We start from the raw sequence: 21,734 nt of genomic DNA on the forward strand, positions 1-21,734 counted from the left end.
CGAAAATTTTGAACGGAATTTATTCAAAGAAAGTTTATTTATTCGATTGTCTGAATATAAATTAACATAATAACTACAAAATAAAGAGTGGTAAACAGATAAAACTTGGCACACAGATTAAGTCTGAAATGTGGGAAACAACCAAATTTGGAACCAAATTCGTCCAAAAGTTGATTGCCTGTCTCTTTAAATTTTCATAAACATATAAGCGCAATGTCTCAAAAACGAAATTATTTAAGTAAATGAAATTTGTTTTACGACTTTGTAACAACTATAATTCTGTGTCAAATTTTAGCTTCAATCGATTAGAAAAAATCAGTCCAAAATATATATTCGATTTTCTAATACTTGTATATCAAATGAATGTCAACGATTAAAAGCCAAAAGCATTCCCCAAAGAGCAACATAGTTTCAAAAATATATTATTCGAAAGAGAGATTTGAAATGAAATATTTATCAAATTATCGAGATCGAATTTCGTGATGATAATTGTTTTTGTATGCTTCGTATACAAGAAAGTGAAAATTAATGGTTTAGAGTTTTAATATACAGTAGAAAAAAATCCATGGTATCAAATCCATATTTGATACCATGTACATTTTGTACACCATTGTACATTTCAAAATTCCCATCGCTTCTTTTTTTATTTCATTACTGCGAATTTTCATACTTTGAAAATATTGTACTCTCAAAAAGTGAGACATATTTCCTAGATAAAAAAAAAAAAAAAAAAAAAAAAAAAAAATTGGCACAATTTCTAATTTTTAATCATTATTTTCCGATAATTATCAGAATAATCATTTGTTTATCATTCTTATCTAGGATAGTGAAAATAGATGATTCGAAAGATTCAAGTTTTTGTTTAGAAATATCTCATCAGTTTACGTAAAATTGTAAACATAACGAAAACACAAAATCTTGAAGTTATTAATGAATTATTACTTTATTAATGATAGTAAACACGCGGACATTGTAAGGATAGCAGTAAATCTCTCTAGAGAAAAATTGAAATTTTTGTCCTCTTAATATCTTATCTTTTTATGAAAATTGAATAGAAATGTAAATTGACATCGTTCATCGTTCTGTGGCAGATTTCTAATTAGAGAGACTAGGCAACTATCTTGTTGCCACTAGGCTAACAGGAGGCGGCATACAGGAGGATAAAAATAAAAAAAAACCTTAACCTCCAAGTTGCTGTAAAAATGACAAGTTCTATGAATGATACATTATTAGGATTATGTTTCCAATTCATCAAGTATAACAGGCCAAGCATTTCGTTTTCTTCATTATTATTAGAATTTTTATAAAGGCAAAAGATTTTATGCAATATTGCGAAAAAACACGAATACCGGGCAATCTGGAATCGTAATAAATAAATAAATAAAGGCAAATACATATTCACAAAGTTTACAAAATATAACCAGCTGGAGTGATCTTCCATAAGCTTTCTCGCATACTCTAATGAAGTTGTTATACCAGAGAACGTCTTACATGGCATTGGCGTGCTCTGGTTACGAAATATTAACTTTTGGCGTGAATTTAGCATTTTTACTAAATTTTTCGTGTCATCCATGGCGAATTATTTGGCGATTAAGCTCTGGCATGCAGTTAATAACATTTGAAAATCGAGTATGTATTTTAGATGCGTTTTTCTCAATCGAGTGAAACAAAAAAAATTTAAAACACAACATTTGCAATCACAAAATCCCATACTAAATTTTATATATGCACCATTGCGTTTATATGTTTCTGAAAGTACAGACTAACAGACAGTCAAACCCATTGTAGCATAGGACTCAAATTTTGATAGATGTCTACATTATAGATGTTAAATGTATGTGCCGAATGTTATTCATCTGGTTCTCTTCATTTTGTAGTTATTATGTTAACTTATCTTCAAACATCCAGACAGACAGGCCACGGTGACCTGGTGGTAAGGTCTCGGCTTGTGAGCCGTAGGGTTTCAGTTTCGAGACCCGATTCCACCGAAGAACCGTCGTGTTAGGGGGTCTGCTGCACGTTAAATCCGTCATGCCAAACGCCCTCCCGCTGGTGTGGTGTGATGTGGAGAGGGGGATGCCAGCTCAGGTGTCGTCCTCGTCATCTGACCGTGGTTCAAAATTACGAGGTCCGTCCCGAAATAGCCCTAGTATTGCGTTTCAACGGGACGTTAATATAACTTAACATTAACTAACTAATCCGGACAGACAGATTTCCTCTAAACGGATTTTGCATAAAATTTGATAGAAATCAACAAATTTGGTGTTAAGACCATATATCAAATCTCATCCGTCTAACTGAAAGCGTTTTTGAGTTATCTTTGTCACAGATAAACACAGACGAACAAACGGACATTTTCCAAATATGTGTTTTTCGTACTCAAGGGGGTTTAAAACATGGAGATTCGTTTTGGTTTGAACGTTTTGACGATTACTATACTCTTTTTATGCTATGTATACAAGAAAATAAAAAATATTAGATTAAAATACAAAATCATAATATATTAACACTGTAATGAAATGTGGAACTAAATTGACTATATTATCAAAGGAGGGGTCTTACATTAAGAACAGCCTAGGAATGTGAAATATGTAAATATGCCACTGTTTTCAAAATAATTTAACATTTTCCTCTTTCTAGGAAAAACGTCTGCCAGAAAAAAAAACATTCAATAAATTTCTTCGAACACTTGCAGGAATTAAAACATCGGAGAAAAAAATAATGAATGCATTTAGGAAGAAACGTATTGTAGCGGACAATAAAGGTTGACGTCCTCCACTTAACCGAGTTTCAAGGTTTTCCTGTCAGTTTTCCACGACAGGAAACTTTACTTTGGGTGGCGAAGTTAATTTATGTCTTTCCGAAGGTTGAACTGCATGTGCCATTGTTTATCTCAATAGAAATGAACTTGGCGTCAATTTTGTTGGTGCTGCACTATAATATGCTGTGATTCAGTATGTCACAAGGTGCGTTTGGCGACGATAAATCTAAAAAGATTGAAAAAAAATTATTTTATGGTACCATTTGAAAACTGGCGATAAAATAATAGACCGGAAACATTGATTTTATTCATTTATCATTCTTATATGTATTGCCCAACCAAGATTTAAAATAAAATTATTATACTATTTGTATATTTTAAATAAGAATACAATTCCTTTTTGGCATTACATTGGCACAACAATGCTTTCATTTAATTAAATTCTTGAATTATATTTCAGATAAATAAATACCCTCCTTTGTGTCATGAGACGTAATATTTATCATGATAAATGCATCTTTTATTCATTGTAAAAACCATTTGTTTAGAATATATAGGTTGATTATCATTTTTATATAGTAAATTTAAAACCAGCTAGGCACGTTTCATTCAGCAAATTGACATTCATAAGATATCCACTCTGATATCTGATATATGATCTGATCCCTTAATACAAGATATCCACTCTGATAGTAAGCCAATTGCTCGTTTCTAAACCATCAGAGTTAGGTATTTAGTTCCATATGAAAAAAATGTTCTAAATGATTTTAAAGAATTATGCTTTCCTATATTTTAATCCAATGTAAAATTTAATACAACCTCCTAGCCTTATTAGTCGTTTCTTGAAACGGAACGTTTTTTTTTTTAAACAAGCTCAGTTCATCTGCGATTGAAACTGACATGAAGCTTTGAATGTCTCTTTATGGACACATGCATAATTTTAGATAAATTCCTACACCGCCTACAATAAAATCCATTTATCAAAGTATGGCGTTTCTTTGAGACAAATACTATTTGGTCCGAAAATGTCGACAAAACAGTCAATTCTAATGGGAAATTTTTTTTGTTTAATTTGTTTTCTTAGAAGAAAATATTGCAAGAAAAATACTGGTGGCTTCTTAAAATACGTCAATCATTTAGGCTAATAGCTTAGCTTTAAATAATATGTAAATCAGTGGAAGTTAGATCGGTTACTGTAAGAATTTAAGGTTAATTTTCGTCTATTAAAAAAATCGTTCCTAAATGAATGGAGAAATAAAATAGATAATGTATAGTTCTTCAAATATTTTTAACTGATGATTACAATACATAAATGGCGCATTTAGAATACAAATGATGCTGCAAAAAAATTATTTGAAAACAGTTTAAAAGCATGACATATTTTTCTGGCAATCAGCATGTAGAATTCCATAAGTTTTGTAGAATGAAATAGCTGAATTAGATATTACAAATTAATTCTGAAAATTGTTTTAATAATTTGCGTAGTTAATTTTCTGAAAAGAAGTGAAAGTTCAATTGTTGAAAATAAAAAAAAAAAAAAAAAAAAGGGAGCGAGGGCTGCAATTCCAAAGTCTCTGCACAGGAGTCGTTTTAGGCAAAAAAAAGTTGCCGATAAAATTTATAAAATAAGGGCAAAAAGATATGAATATAAGATCTTAAAATAATAAACTATTTCTTGCGGTAGATAGTGTTAATTAATATTATGCATGAAAAACCCGCATTTTCTAATGCATGTTAGTACAAGACTGTTTAAGTTTTCTTCTGAATGAATATTTAAACAAATTGTTGCTAAATTGAAAATTTTTTAATTCATTTCAAATGAAATTCAAACATTTCCTCAACGAAACTGAAAAATTATCATCATTTTGAATGATCTTTATTTTAAATCTATATTGCATGGATATATTGCATATAGATTTATTGCAAAGTAAGTTTTGATTTAAAATAAAAGTTAATCTGATTACCTGTTAACCCCCATCGTTCTATTTATATGGCCGTATAATTTATATTCAATTCATAGCTGATTCGAATGCATTGAATTCTTCTTATTATTAAAATTTTGCTGTTGTTGTCGTAGTCGAACTCCAAAGCAATTTTCAGCTGCAATGTAATAACCACAAGTGAGATTTTTCAAGTCAAAATGCCACAATTTAGATATGTTTTATTGTTTGCTTTGATTTATATTCGAAATCATGCATGGAATTTGCAAGTAATTTTTAGTTTTTGACACTAGCTTGAGACTTATATTGATACTAGTTTTTGATATATATATATATTTCAAAATGTGTATGTGTGTGTGTATGTTACGAAATCAGTCAAAACTTGAATTAACTAGGTAAAACGCGTTTTAACGAAAAGTGCTAGGGGGAACCGGTTCTTTCTAATTATTCATCTATTAATTTATTATTATTAATTATTATTTTTTGTATTCTATTATAGATTTCATTGAAGAATTTAAATTTAAAAAGTTATTATTCCTCAAAATATTTAATCAAGCGATTTTCTTTCATTATTGATAGCCAAGAAAGAAAGTTTAAATATTTATTTTATTTTTAAATTTAATACTTATGCAATTTTTATGAGAATAAGAAAATATTTTGCGAAAGTTTATAGATACCGGAGAATTACATTTTTAATAGGAATATGATGACATTGGACTTGATTCTATTAGGTTAGTTCATGCGCATAATAAATAGAACAGGTGAAAGGCTTCAAACAATCTAGTTTTTATGTCTATCAAAATTAAATGTTTCTTGTGGAAATCATGAACATGAAGCTATGCATAAGTGATTTAATTGAAATTAAACGCTACTATTATTTCCGGCAACTTCTGGTGATCAAAGGAAATTAATAGTTAATAAAAATAGGTGTGAAAATCATTTTTTTCCGTTATTTATATCTTAAAATTCTAAACTTTTGCTTGATTTTGTTGTATAAAGACAATTATGAATTTAATTTCATAATGATCTCCGCAAAAAAATTTTGCAAAAAGAAAAATTTAAGGAATTTTTTTTCCGACAACCTTTTTTTTGTGTTTTAGATACACCGACCAGTAAAGTTCCTTCCATACAAATTAGCACTGATTCAGGGAAAACAGATGACTCTACAGAAGTCAAGACTCGAATACCTGAACCTCTTGAACAGGTAACTTCAACTTTAATTCTGAAACATTTGCCGTTTTATATATTTCGCTTCAGGAAAAAAAAAAAAGGTGTTATAAAAATGTGTGAGATAACTTGTTATTGCATGTTAGGTAACATTTGCGCTGTCATATTTTTACGCGATTGTGACGTGAAATGAATGGACTACATTCTAAAATACTTTGTTAAATTCATGTTTTCATCCAGAGAAAAAGTATATAGTTTGTAACATATATTTTTCTAGTAATGAAATTATATGTCTCACCTTTCTTAATATTTCCAAAATTATTCAATAATTGTTTGTATTTATAAAAGTTGTAAACAATTATTGTTTTTCAAAGCACGCTTTCTGAGGATGTCGATAATATACTTACCATCAAATTCATTAATATTTAAATTTCCATGGCAAAATATTTTATTACCTCTGGTTATAAGTACCATCTTATGATAATTTTTGTTATTACAAAAATATTAATGAGTATTGTGATCATGTAATGTGATCTTAATCTCTTTTCAATTAATTATTAATATTATTATGATATAGCTATGTGTCGGATGAAAACGTTGAAAACGAGGATGGCTTAAATTCTTGTAAATTTTTTGATAACAGAAACTTCAGATATTCCATTCCTCGTCTTAACCCTTTAAAGGGCCATTTTTTTTCTAGTCATATTATGTTAAAATATTTTTGGGTTTGAAATTAGAATAAGAAAAGGGATTCATTTAACTTATTAGATAAATTTAATATGATTAATTAATTAATTTGGTTAATTAATAATTAAGTAACAAATCAAGGCACATCATTTTGTCCGAGATAAAGAACTGAAGCATCTAAGTTTCTGACTTACTAAAAAATTTGTCTGAACTTATGCCAACCTACATAATTTCATACAAAGATTGGTAAATTTGGTGTGAAGCATACTTCCCACGATCCTAGAAAGGGTTAAATCATGGTGGAGAGCCTTGATTTTTAAAATTGATTATTAATTGATAATGTTACTAAATAAAATTAATTACATCTTATAAACTAAAGGAGTCTCAGTTCCATAAATATTTTAATTTGCTATTCCTTAAAAAATGACCTGCTGATTTGTCATTTAAAAATTTCATTAAATTAGTGAAATAAATTTTAGCATCATTTATCTAATAAATAAATTGAATTATTTGTGCATATTTGTGGGACATATTCATATTCTAGATTAAAATTTGATTTTTGTGCCACAGATTCGTTTAGTTAATTGCTTTGAGTCAATATTTAGAACAAAGCTTTTTATATTCGTAAATTATTGTACTAGTTGCTACATTAAAACACAGTTATATTAAATATAGTTATGTTGAATGTTGATAGGTCCTAAGAAAGTCGTTAGAAGAATTGAGAGTATATGATGCCCTCTGGGTTCTAGACAAGGATGAAAGATTTTATCAGGTGAGAATTTTGTAAATTTATCTCCTGGTTAATATGAAATATTTATATATTTATTACAGGTAATTAAAAGAGCATGAAGACTATTATGCAATGAAGGGCTACCATGCTATAGATTTACGGTTAATTGTTATGAATTGTCTCAAAAGACGTGATCACTTCATTTCCCGATCATTCCATTTTATACCATGCGAATGAAGTAGTGGCATCTAAAAATTGATCAATCACTGTTGAAATTATCAAAATCGGCATAGCATTGAGCGGAAAGTAGAAAATACCACCAGTCCCAAATTTCATCTGTCTGCTTCCTTTGAGCCGTTTGGAATTGACATTCAGCAAATACGAATAGTGTGTGTGTGTGTGGGGGGGGGAAGAGTTTTTGAGGACATCGAAGTGAGTGTATTCTAGCAAGGCGTTCACAAAGATTGTTGGAATAAAGTTGGCCTGAAATGCTAAATGCTCGAGAATAACCACACAAAATGTATGGATTGAATTATTAAATAGACAAATATGAAATAAAAACCAAGGCCAGAGAATTAAACAAACAAATAAAGCAGAAAAATTACCTCTAAGACCCACAACTTTTAAGGATCCCGATCCTTCGAAATTTCTTTAGCGGTATTTTGTAATTTATTTAATTTTGTAATCTCATTTAATTATAAATGAGATTACAAAATCAAATTTGTTCAAAAAAGTAGTGTAATCGAATTTATTCAGATATTTTTAAAATTAATATTATAAAATTATAATTATCTAATATACTTTTAAAATTAATAACAGACTTAATTATATTAATATTATAATTAAGATTATATTAATATAATCTAATAACATTCTTAATTTGTAAAAAATGTTTTGTATTTTTTTGTTTCTATTTTTTTAAAATTCACTTTAAAATTTCGGTTGTTCGAGTTTTTTTATATGCGATATACTGAAACCACTATTTTAGAAAGTGTTCTGCAATTAAGTGTTTTGGTAGTTTAACATTATCACAATTTGTTATTTAAATCTATTTATACAGATATTAAATTAAAATTAATAATGAAATATTCAAATTGATTTTGAAAGTTGGGGGTTGGGGAGAAAAGAGCATTTTTGAAAGCCTCTAGAAAATGAAATATTTTGAAATTTTGCCAGTTTTTTAGTATGATATGTGAAGCGACCAGGAATAATTGGCTTAATAAATTGCGTTTAGTTAGGTAAGCACAATTTAACGGAATCTATTTTGCATGAAAGTGAATAATTTTTTTCTTATGCAGTTATGAATCTGAAAAAATATAAAACGCATAAAAATTTAAAAAGTGTTTTTTTCTGTAATGCTTTTAAAAAATAGCCTTATCATAATATCCATCATGGCGAATCCTCGGCCCTAGTATTCAGCTTTATCAGTTATAACAGTTTATGATGTGAAATATAAAATGTGAATAAGAGAACAATACAAAAAAGAAAAATGTTGCCACTTTTTTTTTATGAAGATCGTTGTACGTCGATATCATGCATAGAATGTCTCAACGGAAAATAATACATAATTATGTTCATCTTCACCAAAAATTGGCAAATACAAAAAAAAGTTAAATATTAATGTAACAATAAATTATAATAGCGGAATTTAAAATCATGCTGAATATTCACAACGAAAGAAAAGAAGAAGTGAAAGCTGCGAAGAAAATAAAGAATATTAAAGGGATGAAATTTTATCTATACTACAGCAGGACAATATTCTTTTCCAGCAACATATGGCACTGGGAGGATTTCTTTTTTGATTTATTCTATTGTTAGTTCTTTTTTCGAACAATATTATATATATTGTTAAGGATTGGTACATCTGCACTGCTGTCAAATGACAATATGATGTTTGGATTAGCATGCTTTCGCCTAAATTCTAAATAACACAAACATTAAGGTTTTTTTGAACTTTTGCAGATGTTATGCACGGCATCTGAAAATAAGTGGTTATAAAAAAAAATGTCAACAGTAGTATTTATACAAAAACCGACTTTTTGAAAAACCGGTTTTCGAATTCGATATTTCCAAAAAAACCGGTTTTAGCCGATTTTTGAATTTTTGTCAAAAAAAAAAAAATTGAATAGGGAAAAAATAAAATATTTTTCCCCATTCTATTTTTTTTAATTTTAATTTATATAAAATAACAAAAAACGAAATCAATATCAAAGTTAAAATATGAAAAACAAAATTAAAGATTACATATACATATTACTTACACAAAATAACGAAAACTCAAACAAAAATTTCAAATAATATTTATATTATTTTCACTAATTTTAATTTCTTTTAAGAAAATAGGATTTTAAAAAACATAAAATATCCACTGAACGGTGGCTAAGTCTCATTCTTATTTTGGACACAATATTGCTTGAAATTGAAAATATTCGTTCACTAGTTACTGAGTTTGGCATCAAATTAGAAATCTAATTTTTTTTTTTTTGTTCTTTTATTCGTTTGTTCAAATAATGAGAATTCGGCTTTCAGTGTTTTTGGATTTGTAAGTTTTTCTTCAGGGTCTTAAGAAATTAAACAATTATATTATATCCGACAATTATTTTATGAACTGCTTTCAAATGATTATGTAGATTACTCATAGATGATCCTTTGCAGCTCAACATTTTATTACAATGATTTCAGATTGCCTTGTCTATCCCGAACTTTTTGAAATTATCCCAAACTTCCGACTTACTCATTTTTATCTAAAAATGAAATTAAAGTTATTGAATAAATATTTTCGACGTTTATTTTACAATTTTATTATTTTAACTATTAATATTAATGCAATTTAAAATAATCTAATCGACACATTTCCTAGGAATTTTGAAAAAAGAAACACTTCTTAATCTGATTCCGATGCCTGCTAAAGACATAATTTATGTTAAAACGCTGCGAAAGAAAATATGGAATATTTTAACACCCTGTGTTTTATTTAAAATTCCAATTTTATTTTAATTGAATATTTCGTACTGATATAGCTAGTTCAAGTGGTGTAGTAAAAAAGCTTTCAGGAGTGGTACGAAGAAAATTTTATATGATATCATTAAATACTGTGATCAGGAAGCAGAAAATGGGGAATTATTTATTCCTTTCACACGTTCTTCGAAACGAAAGAGTCAAATTGCTGACGTTTCTATTAGCACCGACTTAATAGCAATAGACAAAACATCGGACGAGAAGCAAAAGATGAACTTTATCAAACTTTTGTTTCACCTAGAAAAAAAAGTGAAAAGGGATGTTTATGAGAAACATAAATTGACGAATTCGAGGCGCAACTCTGCAGTGTACAAGCACTGGCCAACGCAACTTGCAACGTTGAAAAATGTGTTTGCTGCCCGTTGCATAGAATGAATAGCAAATCAAATAAGTTCAAAACTAATTTTTACATAATAATATGAATTCTTAAAACCGGTTTTCTTAATTTAAAAACCGGTTTTCGAATGTGATAAATTTACTTTAAAAAAACCGGTTTTTTAAAACCGGGTTTGAAAACTGTCAAACCCTAGTCAACAGCTATTAAAAACAGTCTCTCAGAAAAATTACCAATGTACTGTTCGTTTTCAATATCCTGAGAAAATCCTTTTTCGACGATTCTATCTTACTAAGGGGTGAGACGCGGAAGGATGAGCGCATTTCTGGAATTCTCAGTCATTTTTTTTTATCTTAATTCCCGCCCTATTAGATACTCTTTCATTCAATTTCTTTTCATTTGTATGTGTGTATCATGTGTATGTCTGACCTTATTAGTTTATTTTAATTTTGTATGCGGGTAATCCGAGTTCACTCTATTGTTATATGTAAACATCTTATCCTTTTATGTTTCCTCTCATCCCTATTTTGACGAATTAAACCCATCCTAACGCATGCGCAAAAGCGCGGAGGGTTTTAGAATCCGTTGGCAAACAGTACTCTTCTTATCCAATAGGCAAATAAGTAAACTTATTTAAAAATGAAAGTAGATTTAAAAAGATCATAACGTTTTATTTTTATTTATATTATTTTATTTCTTTGTTTCCTTATCAAAAATATCACAATAATAGCTTGAGACGGACTTTTTCCATAAGTAAAAATGTTCTTAACAAGTCAATATTGTGGAGAAAAATTTAAACCTAGAGCAAAATCTGAAAGTTAAATAGAAAATCACAACACTGAACTCTTTGTTGAAGATGACCATCTAATCAATGTTTAATGTAATAATGTTTTAATATAATTTGGAAATAGCTCAATTCTTTATTCTGAAAATTCCGATGTTGTAGATGATTTTTAAAATGCATTTTTATTTTAAATCGTTAAAAGAAAAGATGAAAAAAACGCGAAGATACAAACAGTGGTAAATGGATGATTTATGCATTTTATTCGCTTTTGCATTGATTCTTAATGAAGCTGTAGAAATATTCGAAAATAAACAGCACATTATGTAAAATAGCGCATGAAACTTTTGTAATATCGCACCATTCTTAATTATCACTTATATTTTTTGTATTAAAATATTCATTAAAATTTAAATTATACCAAAATTTACAGCCTTTGTCAGTAGAGGCGCCCTCTTTTTAATAATAGGAATGAACCTGTTTGGCATTTAAAAATTAGGCTGGTAGTAGAGATTCAGCTTTGAAATTAAAGGATTGCAGGATCATGATACAGTTTGGATAAATAAAAACTATTTTGTGTATTTAAAACATTTAAAATCTGCTTTTAAAGATCGAGAATCATCGTATTAGTGATGTGCATCATCATATAAATGCTTGTTCATGACATTTGGTCATGATTTGAGAACAAACAGGTCTCCCAGTTAGGGCTGGGCGATGCCGAAATTTCCTCATCGATATATATCGTCCAACACATTTCTTTTGAATAAAATTAGTTAGAAAATAATTTTGTTAAAACCCCTTTAATAAAGCGTACCAGTGCTGAAGCAATGTCTGCATGTTACAATTTATAACATTGCGTTTAAAACAAGTATTTTTATATATTAGAGTATGACAGTATTTATAGAAATGTTACAAAAATTCTATTTGAAGGTCAATAAGAATAAAGAGAAACAAAAATAAACATTAACCTGTAACCAAAACGAAATCGAAGGCGTAAATAAATTGTGAATATGAATTTATTGTATTGCGATTTATCGTGATCGTGCTTTATCGTGATTGCGATTTATCATGAGCCGCTAGGCGAAAGCGGAAGTATAACGGAATTCCTTTTTTTTTTCATGCCAGAACGCTTAAGTGTGAAAAAGCTGCGAATAAATTGTGAATTTAATCTGAATTAATCATTTTTACTTTTATTTCTGAAGATGACTATTTAGTGATTAAACAAAGGACAATCATCAGTCTTCTGATAACCGTAATTATTTTTTGCATAAGTTCTAATATATTTATCATTTAGTTAGGGAGCTAAAAATAGTTTATTGCAAAGTGGCACACTTAAAACAAGCATTTTTATATATTAGAATATGATGGTATTTATAAAAATATTAACAAAAATTCTGTATGAATGTGAAAAAGAATGAAGAGCAACAAAAATAAACACTAATCAATCAAAGCGAAAGCGAAATCGAAATCGCAAATTACTTCTGAATATCGATTTATTGTATCGCGATTTATCGTGAACTATTACTCATGATCATGATTTCGATAAATCGATTTTTTTTCAAAAACTGGTATCAAAAAATCGATTTTTTAAAAATAAAATTTTTTTTTTCCATAAATCAAAAATCGGCACAGCGCTACTTCCAAAATATATTGTTTAGAGCTCTAAGAGCTCTTAGAGTTATGCAAAAAACTATTTTAAAAGTTTTCTCGAAAGAATAGAACTGTAGATGAAGTTACCATAGTAAAAGTTGATTGTTTGCTGAATGCTTATTTTAAATTTATTTTACATATTCAGGTTGAAATTCTTTTGAAACTATACCTGAATTAGATTATTTGGCCCATTCTTTTGTAAAAATATCTAAAAAAGTATTTTTTATATAATATCAATATATCAGATATCAATTTATTGTATCGCGATTTATCGTGAACTATTATGCATGATCATGATTTCGATAAATCGATATTTTTCAAAAACTGGTATCGAAAAATCGATTTTAAGAGGTTTCTCGAAAGAATAGAACTGTAGTTGAATTTACCATAGTGAAAGTTGATTGAATGCTGAATGATTATTTTAAATTTATTTTACATATTCAGGTCGAAATTCTTATGAAACTATACTGGAATTAGATCGTTTGGCCCATTATTTTGTGAAAATATCTAAAAAAGTAGATTTTTTTATATGATAAATATCTTATCTAGTAAAATTGAACGTTAAACCTAAATTGAAGCTTTCTCTCCTTATGCCTCTGTGACGATCTCATATTTTTGAGAACAAGAAAATAGCTTTCTTCAAAGCAATTTTCCACATACAAAAGAACAATGACTGTTTCCTCAAGGTTACTCATAAATTTTTTTCCGAGAAAGCCGTGAAATATTTTGTCTGCGCTATATCTTTTATCTAATTCCTTTGTCATTTGAATATTAACTCATCTCAAATGGCCCCGTTTTCGAGACAGCTCATTATTTCTTTGATTGGATGACAAATTTAACTATAACACTTTTATTTCTAAAAAGAATTTTAGGAATAAGGTCTTTTATTTACTGCATAGAAGTAAAAAAAACATAGAAATAAAAAAATATATTCATAAAATAAAGTAAAGTTTTTAAGCCAATCTATAAAACTTCATTGAAAAATGGCATATAGTTGAAACCCATAGTTCCTTTGTAATAAAATCAAACTTATAATTTCATCGCAGCGTACTGTCTAGATGTTTTTCAATTCCTATCTACTATTAGCTCACACTCTCTCTACATATATCTTGTTTAAATTTTCAATCGTTAATAAAATACTTTTTATTCATCCACTCAAATTCAAATACATTTTTTTAAACTTATAGTGGATGACACTTAATGTTAATACAGTTTTTTTCAAATATCAATTAATTAAATTTGTCCAGTAATTTCTATTTGGTTTCCAAAATCGCTAAATCCGTCGCCAAATGGTCGTCAAGTTCTATTTTGCCACTTAATATTGTAATTCTGTCATATGTATATATATATTTATATTAATTGTAATTATTTAATAAAAAGTAACTAAAATAAAAAAAATTATTGTTAACCTAAGTAGGAATTGACTTAAATTGTTTAATATATATATTACTTGTTTAGTATCAACCTGCATTTGGTTTCCTAAGTTAGCAGATAAATGTTTTACGCAAAAAAAGAAAAAGAAAAAAAGGTTTTACATTTCTTTTTCTATTTCTGAAACATTTAAAGAACATACAGCAGAAAATTTTAAAATTTAATTAACTTCTTTTAAGAATGGCTTTATGATACCTTTACAAATTATACCATTTTAGTAATCAAACTATTAATGAACAAAATATAAAATAAATCTCAACACAATGCTGAATAAGATTATTTTACAGAAAAACCTTCTTGATCAAAATCATAATTTTTGAAATTTTACTGGCCAGCCCCTTTGAATACCAGATGGTTTGCTGGGAATTGCCGTAGGTGCTTGAATGTAATAAAATCCGTAATACGTAACTTAATATTTATAGTTCTTTAAACAAAATAACTTTAAACATGAAATTCTAATGATATCGAAGTCGAGCTTTTTAGTACCCTTACACTTGTTCTGTTTAATATTTACATAACCCCACTCTCAAGGAGTCAAGTCACATATCGTGATATTTGAATGGAAGCCTAACTGTCCACATTCTCTAAAACTTAACTATGCTGTCTTATGTCGTGCTGTAATTTCATTTTCTTAATCCTCATTAAAATTGCAGTTGAATTCAACATTAAAAATGGCTTAATGCATTCTATTTATATTAAATCAGCAATTTTTAACAACATGCTTACTGGAAACACGCTACTAAGAATATTACAAAGATAGACAATATAAACGTTCTGCATATCAGATACATATTATTTAGTTTTTATTACAGATTACACGAAATATTTCATGAAATAAATGAGAAAGCAACGCTATTCCTCCAAAAATATAAAATTATAAAGAGAATCTTCATTCTTAACGATTAACAATGAAATAATTGATGAATGTTTGATGACAGATTTTCAGTAATTTTGCTTAAAACTATTTTTAAAAAACTTCAAAATTAGTGAAAGAACAGAGTGAAAAGTAAATAACAATAAATAAAAAGACATGACTTTTAAAATGGGACAAAAATCCTTATTATATTATATATTGATATTTCCGGAAGTTATTAACTGAAAACATCTGCATATTGCATAAACAATTTTACTTAGGTGTAGTCAACAATAAATGAATGTTACTGTTTGGAATTTGCTCATTGCGTAAAATTTAGATATTTTTTCACAATAACTTTTCTACAGTTTTAAGAATAGAACATTTATTTCGCGAAAGGAATGAAAAGATGCGACAATTAAATTTGAGTCTATTAAAAGTAAAAATATGGGGCTCATTCTTTACAAGCTCCTATGGACGATGCTGAGGATGAGATCAGAGAATAAAATGAATCTATTACAAAAAGTTACATGCAAACATAGTTGCCCTTTGACATATTCGCCGAGGGTATTCAGGCCTTTGTCATAACTCTGGAACAGGTTTCCGATCCCGTTTACAAAGAACGTTGTTGCCAATGATTCCAAAAATAGGCTTCAACGTTCCATTTATAATGTAGAAAATTTGCCTTCATGACATTTTCCGGGAAGAGATAAAAGTCGCTCGGCTCTAAGCTATGTTCTCAACGAAGGGGGACTAAAATGTAAATGTGTCTCAACAGAAGACCTCATCTAACGAGAAGATTAAAATGCTCGAATGATGATGATGATGATGGTATCGTGTCCGCATTACAACGGAAAGGGGGTGCAGTAGTTTCTGAGGGTAAAGACTCCTGAGCACCCGAAGGCAGAAGTCTGACTTCTAGCTCATATGATGACACTCACTTGCACAAACCCTTTTTACGGGGGGGGGGGGGTCAGTTTCACACAAACCACAGATAAAACATAGAGGGAAGAACAACCATGTCTGAACCAGGACTCGAACGACGCCAGATCACTGAACCAGGACTCGACGCCCAGATCACTAGGAAGACTTGCTACCCCTAGGCCAGGACACCGGTAAAAAGCTCGAATGAAAGGGAATTATAGTGGAATCCCAGACAACGAGCTGACAGTCATATCATACCAAATCTGCAACTTTAGAGCATGAATATTTTGACATTCTATATCGCGATGGAATGTCTAAATATTCGATGGAATATTTAGACTCCACATTCTTACTTGAAAAGAAAAGGAAATTTCTAGACTAATGAGAAGCTTCAAAGGAGCGTTAAAATCCATTTTCCATTACTGGAGACGATTTGCTGAGAAAAGAGGATTGAAAATCTAGTCCACTAACAGGACAGATGCCTGAATTTTCATGGCGATTTTGTCAAAAAGTAACCATGTTTGTTTATAACTTTTGGCAATAAATTCCTGGATATTTTTGTTTTATGGCCTTAAGAGTTAGAAAACCGTTCTATGTTGCATCATTATACCAAGATTTTTATCGCGTGACGTTATGTAAATTGAAATCAATTAGTTACAAAAATAATTTCAATCTTAAATAAATTTGAAAACGAAACATTTGCTTTGCAACTAACTACTTGTTTGAGAATTTAATTTATTTACTTCAATTTTTAAAACAATTTGTTTTTTTTTAAATGCAAAACTAGTTGTAATAATCATTACAGAAAAACTCAGTTTCTTTCCCTTTATCCTAAATATGAATAAGCCCTTGAAATTTTATTAAAATGTAAAATGTTATTTTTAAAAAAAGTGTTTATTTCACAGGTGTCATTCACTTGCAACCCTGGACTTCCGTGTGATCTCATTTTGACCGCCTTGGCGACAAGTGGAATAGGAATGTGCAAAGGATCTTCGCTAGTGTTGGTATTTCATTCACATCTTGGAATTTTATTCAAATGAACTTTATATGTAAATCCATATGAAGCTAAAACTATTTCAGTAACAAGTAAAACCACTTCACTTATATAGATCTACTTCAGTTAAGTTTCAGCTCATACTTATAAGTTATTTAACAAAACATTGAATTCCACATATTGCTTACATTTATTGATTTATTTTTATGAGCATCGAATTATTATTAAAGCTATGTGGTGTGAATTCTTTTGCAACAGTTCACATATTGGTTTATCGAAACAATCTAGTATAGCACTTCTCGTATGTTATCACTTTTTAGAAAGAATTTAGTTATTAAAATGATTTTTGTTTTTATTGAAAGCTAAATTAAATTAATAAAAAACAATTAAAAAAGTATTATACAAATTACTATATGATCATTACCAATATACGAAAAGTTTGAGTATTTAGCTAAGATTCGATTCAGAAACTTAAAATATTATAATCATATAAATAGATTATTATCTCGTTTTTATACTTTAAAAAGTACTAAAAGAATAATGGAATCTGAGAAAGAAAGTAAATTTCAGGGAATTCCATTTACATTAATTATTTAAATATAATCTAATGGTACCAATAAATGCATTGTAAAAAGGTGGGAAACTTTAAAAAGGAAATTCAAAAGTAGCTGTAGACAGAATTATGCTGGTCGAAATAAAGTAATGTTTAAGTTTTAATTTTAGAAAACAGCAAAAATAAAATCTTTAAAAACACTTTTTTTATTAGTATTCTAAAAAGATATTCGAAAAAAAATTTCTTTTAAAAAAGAGAGGACAAAATTAATCAGCATAACCAAAAAATATTACTGTATTAAAAAACTTGGAACCGAATTGTTTTGGTACTGCAGCTCAGTTAAATTAAAAATTAACATAATTTAATAATGCAATGCTGATTCTAAATAATCTGAAGAATTTCTGCAAAAACAAACTTTGGAACAGAATTATAAGTACTTAACGGAATTTTGGATTGGTTGTGAAAATCGCAAGCCAATTCTTCCTTATTTACAATCGTAGCGAAAATTATGCTCTGTGTGCTAAAGAATTCGCGTTATTATTTGAAGATCAGCATCTGTGCATGCATTGCGCCTTATCGCAATCTTGGAAACGGGAGAGAATTATGTACACTTCCTTTTTACAGTGTGTTGCCTTGCACCGTATGGCTCCAGGAAGAAGACGACTCAACTCAAAGTTCACGTGATCAAGATCAGAAGTTGCAATTCATTTGCGATGAAGAGAAAAAGAGGTACCATTTCCCAATATTTTCCTCGTACTTTCTGCACAAATCAAAACATTCCGATTTCAAAATATTTTCTGAAGTGGATGCGTCTTAAAAATATATGTTACGGTGTTTATATGTAATCGCAACTTCTGGAAAAAATAATAAACATTTTTTTTTCTTTACTAAAAAAATAAGAGCAGCTAACAGATTCGTTTAGTTTGAATGTCGTTAGCTAGTTCTTTTTATCGTGACTTTTAAGATATTTATAGTTTATTTTGAAATAATCCGAAATAATATTTAAATAATTTCTTTCATCCGAAAAATTATTTAAATATTATATATATATATATATATATATATATATATATATATATATATATATATATATATATATATATATATATATATATATATATATATTAGGAATGTTTCTTTTTTGACAAACGTTCTTTAGTTTCCAGACTGACTATTTCAACATTTTTTATGGCTTATTACAGATTTGGAATAAAACATTAATGCTTAACATTGCAAAATTATAAACTGAAAAATATGCAGTTTTTTAATAAGTATTCAAACATATTTTCTTTCTGTGTCATACGGTTGCTTTACTTTATCTTTCAGTAAATTTTCATTAAAAAAAAATGAGACAATGAATCACTAAAACAGAGGCTAATAATATTGCATAGTAAAAAAATAATTTTAAGAAGAATAAAAATTCACAAATTTTAAATCATAAATTTCATTTAACAAAAAAAAAGAAGAATAGTTTTAAAAGATATCAAATACTTAAAAACCTTTGTACGTTATTTATTACCTCCTTATGTATTCACCGTCTCATGGAATGAAAATAATTTTCTCTTTTTTTTATTAATAAAAGATAATAAAATGTCACAAAACAGTCACTGAAGCCTACTTTATGCTTCTTAATAATCTTCCACCAAGGGAGAACATTATTAAGAGTGAATATCTGTGATTATCACATTATTTTAAGAGTGTCTATCGATCATTCATATACTCAAGAATATAGGTTTCTGCAGAAATAAACACATTCTTTCTCCCCTAATTAACACAATATTGTTGTGGGGTCGAGCTGCTTCCATTCCAATGATGGAACTTTCCTCCTATGGGAGTGACAAAATCGTGATGGAAAATACGGTTGTTTTTGTCGTGGTTCTTAGAAATCCATTCTCAAATTCTCATGTTATGCTATGGAAAAGACGGTCATTCAACACTTTTGGGTGCTTTAACTGGTTGAAGATAACTCCTTCTTGTTACAAATTTATTATTAGTACTTCCAGTTGCATATCAAATATGGGGTGAGAACGGAACGATCACCTTCCTGAAAAATGCAGCAGTGATAGTATTCATTGTGCTGACTACATCATGATAATGATTCATTCCTCCTATGGGAATGTAGGTACATAACCATATCCTTCCATATTTGCCCTTAGAACCTCGCTTTAATATTTCTGGAGGTGGCCAGTTATCCAGATATATCGAATGGGTTGAATATTATTTGCTTTGTCCAGGTTTTAATATTGAAAAAAAAATTTTAAAAGAATCCAAACAAAATTGGTTTAAAAGGAAAATTTCAATATCCTAAATAATTATAATATAATGTCTATACATATCACTTAACATTTACAGACATCTCCTTGGCGCAAATGTTATACAACAAAAAATTTAATATTAAAAGGAAAGTTATTAAATGTTATACAATAGTTTAATACGAGCCATTAGATTGAGTGTGTATAATTGTAATCAAAGAATACTTTTATATATTAAATATTATAATATGTAACATTTATCTTATTTCTGGCAATTAAATTGAGAATTTGAACTTAAGTATAACACATTTTGGAAGAACATCAAAAGCTGATTTTTTTCTAGAGCTGTTGTACAAAAGTTTTTAAAAACACAATACAACATTTAATAAAATATTACGTCTAGCAATTTAGAGATAAATTCAAGAAAATGATTGAAAATTTCTGTAATATCTTTATTCAATAAAATGATAACACTAAGGATAAAATATTTTTTTTATATTCACAGAAAGGCAGCCTTTAATTAATACAATTTTCATGAATCCTTATCTAAAGAAAGAATCTATCTAATGAGAAATGAGATTTGAAATATATATATGTAATGATATCTGTAAATTAAATCCTAATTGTTGTCCTAATTTTTATCTTAATCTAGCCCTTATTAACTTCATTCTAAAATGTTCTCTTATTTCCTGATCCAATTCCACCTTTTTCATTTAATTAATACAACAGAATCTCTGTAAAATTGCTGAAATCGATGAGTTCCCAGACTCCGAGTGAAGGAATAAAAATTTGTCGATCTAAACGCATTCTTTTAAAAGATCTCTATAATACCCTTATCTAAATCGACACGTATAAAGAAATAGCTATCAGAATCTCATAACATATAATCATGGGGATAAATATTTCGTTCGCTTTTTTCTCTTTTCACTCTTATGTTGTAATGCAGGCGTAGCTTGTCGCTTCTTGTTTGTACATGGATTATGCCTCTCGAGATGGAATAAAAGCGAAGTTTAAAATTGCAAAAGTGTCTTCTCTCTTCTGCCACGAAACTGCTAAAAAATTATGTGTTTACATATATATATATAGTTCGGAATTGTATAACGAAAAAACTATTTTTGAATCTCGCTTTCATTGTCATAGAATATTTTTGAGTTCCGATCTCAGCTAGCCATTTTATGAGATGATACGATCATTGATTGTGGTTTTAAAGTATTTTGTGAATGAATAAACCACAAAAGTATTAAAACTGCTGCGATTACATTTCACTTACCAGTTTTATCGTTTTTCATTCTTACGATTTCAATTTTTGAGATATCTATTTGAGAAAAGATGACGATAACTTTTTTTATGAAGAATCTTCACTCACCTTATTGAAATGTCACATTCTTTTCTGATGAAGAGTTTATTCACTTCAGAATTTTTTTTTATTACTCTGAAGAATGTATCAAATGTTGTTCTTCCGGTATAAATGGCTGGTAGGAGATTGATGAGATATAATCGACTCGTAATGCTTTGGAAAAGTCAAAGACTGTTGACGTCAGGTCATTGCTATATTGAACGGGCAGTTCATTTTAAGTCATGTTGAAATATGATTTCTAAAGTAGCAATTACCAGAACAATGTAGCAAGTGACCACATATCGCAATACGATTGTGTGGTG

General features: G+C 28.7%; 1 protein-coding gene across 2 annotated transcripts in view; it reads left to right on the plus strand.

The window, feature by feature from the left end:
• LOC129963199 (uncharacterized) overlaps window positions 1-21,734 on the plus strand; it is an 88,109-nt gene that overhangs the window by 38,461 nt on the left and 27,914 nt on the right. For both annotated transcript variants that reach the window (XM_056077376.1, XM_056077378.1), the window contains exons 2-5: window positions 5,802-5,905; window positions 7,250-7,327; window positions 17,182-17,276; window positions 18,448-18,552. In XM_056077376.1, coding sequence (XP_055933351.1) covers window positions 5,802-5,905; window positions 7,250-7,327; window positions 17,182-17,276; window positions 18,448-18,552 — 382 coding nt within the window. The remainder of the gene's footprint in view (window positions 1-5,801; window positions 5,906-7,249; window positions 7,328-17,181; window positions 17,277-18,447; window positions 18,553-21,734) is intronic.

This window comes from Argiope bruennichi, chromosome 3, assembly GCF_947563725.1.
Source record: "Argiope bruennichi chromosome 3, qqArgBrue1.1, whole genome shotgun sequence".
Classification (NCBI taxonomy): Eukaryota; Metazoa; Arthropoda; class Arachnida; order Araneae; family Araneidae; genus Argiope; species Argiope bruennichi.